This window comes from Gregarina niphandrodes (assembly GCF_000223845.1).
Source record: "Gregarina niphandrodes unplaced genomic scaffold scaffold00002, whole genome shotgun sequence".
Lineage (NCBI taxonomy): Eukaryota > Apicomplexa > Conoidasida > Eugregarinorida > Gregarinidae > Gregarina > Gregarina niphandrodes.
Genome location: NW_011645774.1, coordinates 675,962 through 682,573, shown reverse-complemented (window position 1 = coordinate 682,573; position 6,612 = coordinate 675,962). Strand labels below are relative to the sequence as shown.

Here is a 6,612-nt window from a genome sequence, read left to right as displayed (position 1 = left end):
TACCAGTCAGTCGGGAGGGGCGGATACCAGTCAGTCGGGAGGGGCGGATACCAGTCAGTCGGGAGGGGCGGGTACCAGTCAGCGGGAGAATGGTTGCGTCAGGCGGGAGAATGGTTGCGTCAGGCAGGCTGGTTTATAGCGGTTGTTTAGAGCGTGTAATCGGCAAACTCAAAAACGCAGGGTTTGTGGGTGATGGCCTGATAGACGGCACCATAGGTGGCTAGTTTTTCTTCGATGTTGTCCTTAGCTTTGTCCTTGGGGTCGAGGTAGATTTTGAGGCACTGTTTTCCGTCGACGCCAATACGAGTTCTCTTGCCGCAGATTTCAGCTGGGCCGGAGATGTCGTCGAGTAGTGCTGTCTGGACGGCGGTAAGAGAGCGAGAGTAAGGGCGGTGAGCCATGCCAACTTGTAGAGACTTGGGTTTCAGCATGGTTCGGAGAGCAACGATACAAACATGACGCTTGGTTTTCTTCTCCAACTCCGTGATGCATCGACCCTGGTTCGGCTTAATCTGGTTCTTGTACTGAGTGTAGGGCACCACCACAATCAATGCCTTCTTTCCCGTCGACTCCACCTCTACCGGGACAACCTTAACAATCTTGATGTTTGACAAACTCGCCCGCAATTCTTTCGATGTCGAAGAACCGGCAATGTCCTGGCACGCCTGCTCAACCTCTTGCATAAGGGGGTCCGTAGTAGAAGCCATCGTCCGCTCAACTCGGCACAAAAAAAAATTACCCTACCATTGTTCTGTCCCGTATAACTATTTAAACGCAAGCTACACCCTCTGTATCATATATACACACCATAACCCGTGCACCTTGCGCCCCTGTGCACACTATCTGCCTTAACACCAGCGCTATCTGCACAGCGCTATCTGCCTTGCACTGCTCTACTATTCACGTAATACACGCGTATTTGACTCACCCTGTAAGCTACCAGACTCGCTCCTAGGCGTCGGACTTGCACCCAAGGCTCTGACGTACTTACTGACCCGCCACTTGCTAGACACACTGGCCGTTACCGTCCGCTACAGTGCTCCGATATACTGTACTGAATTTTTCTGAATGAGTGAGTGCCTTGCCATTGACCTCGCCATGATACACTGCTGTCGTTATGATACCGTGTACTTGTGAACCATCTCCACCCTACTTTTAATTCAGACTTGATTGTATTGGTTCAGCTTGTGGTTCTGCGCTGCGCTGCTGCGGGTATCTTTTCTAAGCAAATCCGTTGTGAGAATGGCACCTGTTCCAATGTGCTCGTTGGATTAATTACGCTGAGCAACGAGGAGGCTTTTGAGTACGAGTCCTTCAATGTCCGCGACGGGACTCGAACCACCACCCCCGAACCCGGCGTCGATCCCGACATGGCCGTCGCTGACACTGCGGCTGACAGCAACATGGTGGTGACACTGAAGATCGAGAAGAGTCCGTTGATGGTGAGTTACCAGCTGAGTTACGAGAAGGACGTGGTAGGGGGCGTGTCTGAGGACGTGTTCGATTATTCATGGGCTAGCGCGGTGGGTGGTGGATCGCACGCGTTCGAAGACGCTCCGGATTTTGACCCTACCCGATGCGACCGTCCGAGTGAAGGGTTGGCTGATTTGTTGAGCAGCAGCACGCCACCGGAGACGCGAAGTTTGCTCAAAGGCGGACGGGTTTGCGGCTGCACTGACACGGGATGGGGATCTTCGCACTATACAGGAACGCAGCGTTCGGACCTCAACTGTAATGCTTGGCCGGCGGTGTTCCGACCCAGCAGTACCCTCTGGGCCAGTCGCCATTGCCCCCGTCTCGCCGGTCCCCTTTATGAAGCCTACGCCATCCGAGATTGGAAATGGGACTACGAACTCAAAGTCACCATGGCTTGGACCGCCGGCGATGGACAACCTAAGGAACGCGTCTACCTCCTCGACTGGGCGAAGCCTGAGGCCCGAGATGATGAACTGGACTTCCACTTTAAAATTATCTTTAGCCTGCCCAAATTCGGCAACCAACCACCAGACCTTCACGCCACGCACTACTTACTCGTGCCCAAGAACGCCACAGCACTCGACGACCTTAACGGTAATGCCCACCACCACACACTTACACTGAACTGCATAGAAACACGTGTGCGAACTCGCCACCGATGCAGACGTCGGCAGCGAGCTGGAGGAGGCATGGCGCCAGACTTCTCGGCGCCACAAGGACATGGTGGTTACTCGTATGACGGAGGCGGAGCGATTGCTGGACGCAAAACGGCAACGAAGTTTGTTGGTGCCGAAGGAACGCGTGGATCTGAGCGGTCGTTCTTGCGATAAAGTTGGAGTGTCACTCTTGACCTGGGCGCACGAGGTGGTGGGGGTGGATTACCGCGAGCCGTCGTGGGTGGGTAAGCCGGACTTTTGTGGGACCAAGGCGGGTACCTGCACACATCTGCAACCCAATGACCTGCTGGCTGCCGACCGGCAACTCGTCCGAGAGAACAAACCCCCCTCCTACCTCCTCGAGTACCAGACGCTTGACGGCTGGTCCGCCGTTGGTCCCTATCTTCTCTCAGATCGCAAACTGCTGCAGTCGACCGGCCAAATTGCTGCGTCCGGTGACAAGATACTCCAAGCTGCAACTCCGCGCATGGCGTCCGTGGTGGCGTGGCCCACGTCGCAGCAGCATAGCACGCAGTTGGAGGTGTCATTGAACTCAACGGACATTGCCTGGTTACCTGCGGTGGCTGTCGGCGAAATCGATGACCTGCTGGTCCACGTACAGAAACCAGGTACCGTCACTCAAGTTTTAGCCGTGGTCCGAAATAAAGAGGACTACGATGCCAAGTTTACTCTCTCCATGCCCGAGTGTACCCTTTCCCAAGAAGCCGCCTCCGACGGCGCGCCCCTGCACCAGGTCCTCGGCCCCGCCCGAGTCGGAGAATCTACTCAGGGCAAGTCCGAGTTGGGGTCGGACTTGGACTCAGGGCCGACTCTAGGATCAGAGTCTGAGTCGACCCTAGCCCTAGGGTCAGAGTCGGAGGCGCTGGTGAGTACGGGAGGGTCGCCGTTGGTGTTGCGCGCAAGTCCCGTTAGTAAGACGTTGAAGGGACCCAAGGCGGAAGTGATGGTCCTCACATTGGAGCGGCTCACGGGGCACTCATACGCCGTGTACTCTTGTGCTCTCTCGCTGCTCAACAGCCAGGGAAGCGTGCTCACTTCGCGCACAGTAGATGTCGAATTCAGTGCACGCGAAGCACCCGTGGCCGCACTCGAGAAACCTCTAGACTCTCACAACAACGTCACCAACTACCGCGTTCATCCCGGCAGCCTGGATGCACTGCCTTACGACACACACACCTATCTTGTCGGCGGTTGGCTCGCCGGCTACAGCCAACCCCCCGGCGCCACCGAGTGTAATTGCGAGCTTTGGAACCTCTGGTGCTACGCTGCCAACAGTCAGTCCCCACCCTTCAACCCCACCCCCCTACCCCACTTCCGTATACCACCCCTACCCCACTTCCGTATACCACCCCTACCCCACTTCCGTATACCACCCCTACCCCATTTCCGTATACCCCTACCCCGCAAACGCCGGCCCTGTTAGTCGTGGAGTGTACGCGCGTAATTCGGCGTGTGGTGGTGATATGTGTGTTGGCACTGGTCGGTGGGTTGTTGGTGGTGTTATTGATGCCGTGTTTGGTGCAGTGTGGCGTGTGGGTGTGTGGGCTGGCGGCACGGCGTGTTATACGTGCGCGTAGCGTAGTGCGCAAACAACGACTGGCAAGTGCGGGGCCGGAGATCACACGGCGTGAGGTAACCAGTGTGGAGTCGAGTGGATACTACTATCAGACGCCGCGCGGCCGCTGCCAGCCGCAAGGGTTCGATCCGCGAGGGTTCGATCCGCAAGAGTTCGATCCGCAAGGGTTCGATCCGCAAGGGTTCGAACCGCAAGGGTTCTCGGACGAGCTGGAGACAGCCCTCCGTTCGGCCTCGGCGCTTCGTTCCGCATCGGCCCTGCGTTCCGGCCGCCGGGAGCTGATTGGCCGTACCGAATGCCGCGGTGCTGACTGGCACGGAGACAGTCGACTCCAGAGCCGCCAGGCCGCCGCCACGGCCAACCCCTGCGGGCGCCAGAGCTCCGAAGTTCGTTCTCGATGCAGCAGCAAACACGCCGCCGTGAACAGTAGACACCGCCCCTCAGCAATGGAGTCGGAACCGCTGGCGGTTCCGCCAGGACCCGGGCCGGGTCCAGGGTCGGGGTCGGCTCAGCCCGGGCCGGTACGGCCCGCGGCGGTACGTCCATGGGCACTATGGCCATGGGCACTACGACCAAGGGCGTCGGGGCAACCGCGACCAGGTCGTCGGGGACTGGCACACGCGCCGCCCGACCAAGGGCTTTCTTCCCCACACCAAGCCTGCCCAGCTCCTACGTCGTCTCCAGCCGAGACGTCAATGAACCGCCGACCGACCCCTGGGCGATACGACTCGGCGACGGCGCCGTGGCCTCCGACTCCCACGTCCTGGATGTCCGCGGCACCGCCAGACACGACAGAGACGCCGACCGTGCCTTCCACTACGGCTCCGAGCGTCTTGGATCCGAGCGCTACGGCTCCGAACACCGACCAGTCCCCGGTTCGAAGTTCACGTACGTCCCCGAACACTACGCCCCTGAACACCACTACGTCCCCGATCAATACCCCGCAGAACATTATGCCGCGGCCGGGGGGCCACGCCGCGCCCTCAAGGACTCACGGAGACGTCACGACAGCTCCCGACCAACCACCGTCAGCGCGCGACCCACCACTTATGATGACCGCCGGCGGCACGAACTGCTCGAAATGATAAAGCGGAAAAGGGACTCCTACCGTGACGCCTCACTCGCCGACGATTCGAGCAGCTAAGGAATATCCGAGTCCAACCCTGCGGACGGGTGTAGCTAATCCGGTAAAGGTCTTGTCGCTACTTAACTCATCCCGCCCCGCTCGGTAGTTAGTGGCCCGTCACTAGTTAGTTACCACGCCGCGGCGCACGTATCGTTTCTCTGACAAACCATCTTCGCGAAACCGTTTTCGCGTGATAGTAGCTAGCTAGCTAGTACACCCTCTATCCCTGATGCACACTGTATCCCCCCCCCTCCCCCAGCACATCGGCATCAGTAATACTCTCTACCCCCACCCAGTACACCCTCTGTAATCTCTATCATCATTCTACTTGATGAGGTGACTGATAAGACACTATACAGACAAGACACTCTACAGTTTTTTAAGTGCCCAGCTTTTGGTACACATGTTTTAGTGCACATCTCTCTGTTACCATAGACCGCCTCTGTTAGTGTACTTTTAGTGTACCCACTCCTTCCCTTGGTTTGCCCGCCCGCACTACCCCTAGTTCTGTTGATGCTCATGGGCTTGTTCCGTTAGCTGTGAAAACTGTGCAGGTTGTCTGGCTATTGAAGTAGAGCAGCGAGTTCCGTGTAACCCCCGATGCACTTTCCGTCGATGAAGATTTGGGGTGTAGTAGAGGCGCCTTGGTTGAGAGCGCCGATGACGATGCTTTTTTCCGAAGGTGAGAGCTCTACGAAGACATATTTAAGTCGTTTTTCTTCCAGCAGCTTTTTGGTCTTAATACAATAGCTGCAGGCATGTGTACCAAAGACGGTGATTGGTTTGGGGATTTGGGCGTCGGGGTTAATGAAGTGTAGCATGTTCTCGGCACCGCTGACTTCGAAGGGGTCACCAGGTGTTTCGGATTCGATGAAGGACTTCTCAATCTTCAGGTCGTTAATCAAAAAGGAGGAACGACGAGCTCGAGGACCAAAGCCCAACTCCTCACGACTCATCCAGATACCCAGCGCCTTGCTCACTTCACCGTTGCCATCCGGGATACTCTTGATGTTATTGACACCCAACTTCTCAAACCATGCCTTCATCACAAAATCATCGTTCATAGACACACAGTACACCTCGTCTACACCCTGCTCACGGAACGTCTCATATAGCTCTTCATATCGCGGTAAATGACTGGTCGTACAAGTGGGAGTAAAGGCACCAGGTAATGCAAACACCACCACCTTCTTACCCTTCCACAATTGACCCACACATACACTTGTAGGCTTGCCACCTTCAAAACGAACAAATTTAGCACTCTCCAACGGCATCACAAATTCTGATTTTTACAAACACGTGTGTCTCTCATATATAATTTGTGTTTGTGTGCGACACGTCACTTCACGATAAGCGCACAACAACTACCGAGAAGATTGTCGGGAAGATTGTCGGGTGATCAACTCCAGTCACCCAACAAATGTCGGCATCTGCTGTCGGCTTTAGCATCATTTATATATTCCCAAATCCCACTCCCACTTCCCTCCCATGACGCGTGAAGTTAATAATTGACCCTAGTGAGTGTAGCGTTCTTTATTTCTCCTTTATGCGTTCAGTAAGGGATCTATTCTACGACTAAACAGTTAGTGAAGTTATTTTTTTGTGTGTTCTCTTTCTCGTCTGATAATTCTTCATCGTCAAGTCCTTATGTTCCTTTTCGATTGCACACACGTGTGCTTGTCAGTCATTAGCGTCCGCGCGGTAATTGGATGTTCGGTACTTAGGTGTAAAGAGCAGTGTCCACGTGAGAAGGAATT

General features: G+C 55.7%; 4 protein-coding genes across 4 annotated transcripts; 2 read left to right on the top strand and 2 right to left on the bottom strand.

Moving 5' to 3' along the window:
- Window positions 1-146: 146 nt before the first annotated feature.
- On the bottom strand, window positions 147-707 carry GNI_017500 (putative 40S ribosomal protein S7; the record flags this gene model as incomplete). Its single annotated transcript, XM_011130738.1, has 1 exon — window positions 147-707. One exon carries the CDS (start codon window positions 705-707, stop codon window positions 147-149), a length of 561 nt encoding a protein of 186 aa, XP_011129040.1.
- A 663-nt stretch (window positions 708-1,370) lies between these two features.
- On the top strand, window positions 1,371-3,576 carry GNI_017490 (male gamete fusion factor; the record flags this gene model as incomplete). Its single annotated transcript, XM_011130737.1, has 2 exons — window positions 1,371-2,070; window positions 2,141-3,576. The coding sequence occupies 2 exons, from the start codon at window positions 1,371-1,373 to the stop codon at window positions 3,574-3,576; spliced, it is 2,136 nt and encodes a 711-aa protein (XP_011129039.1).
- Window positions 3,577-4,273: 697 nt separating this feature from the next.
- Window positions 4,274-4,873, top strand: GNI_017480 (hypothetical protein; the record flags this gene model as incomplete). Its single annotated transcript, XM_011130736.1, has 1 exon — window positions 4,274-4,873. The coding sequence occupies one exon, from the start codon at window positions 4,274-4,276 to the stop codon at window positions 4,871-4,873; it is 600 nt and encodes a 199-aa protein (XP_011129038.1).
- Window positions 4,874-5,418: 545 nt separating this feature from the next.
- GNI_017470 (peroxiredoxin family/glutaredoxin) lies at window positions 5,419-6,129 on the bottom strand (the record flags this gene model as incomplete). Its single annotated transcript, XM_011130735.1, has 1 exon — window positions 5,419-6,129. The coding sequence occupies one exon, from the start codon at window positions 6,127-6,129 to the stop codon at window positions 5,419-5,421; it is 711 nt and encodes a 236-aa protein (XP_011129037.1).
- Between the last annotated feature and the right edge of the window lie 483 nt (window positions 6,130-6,612).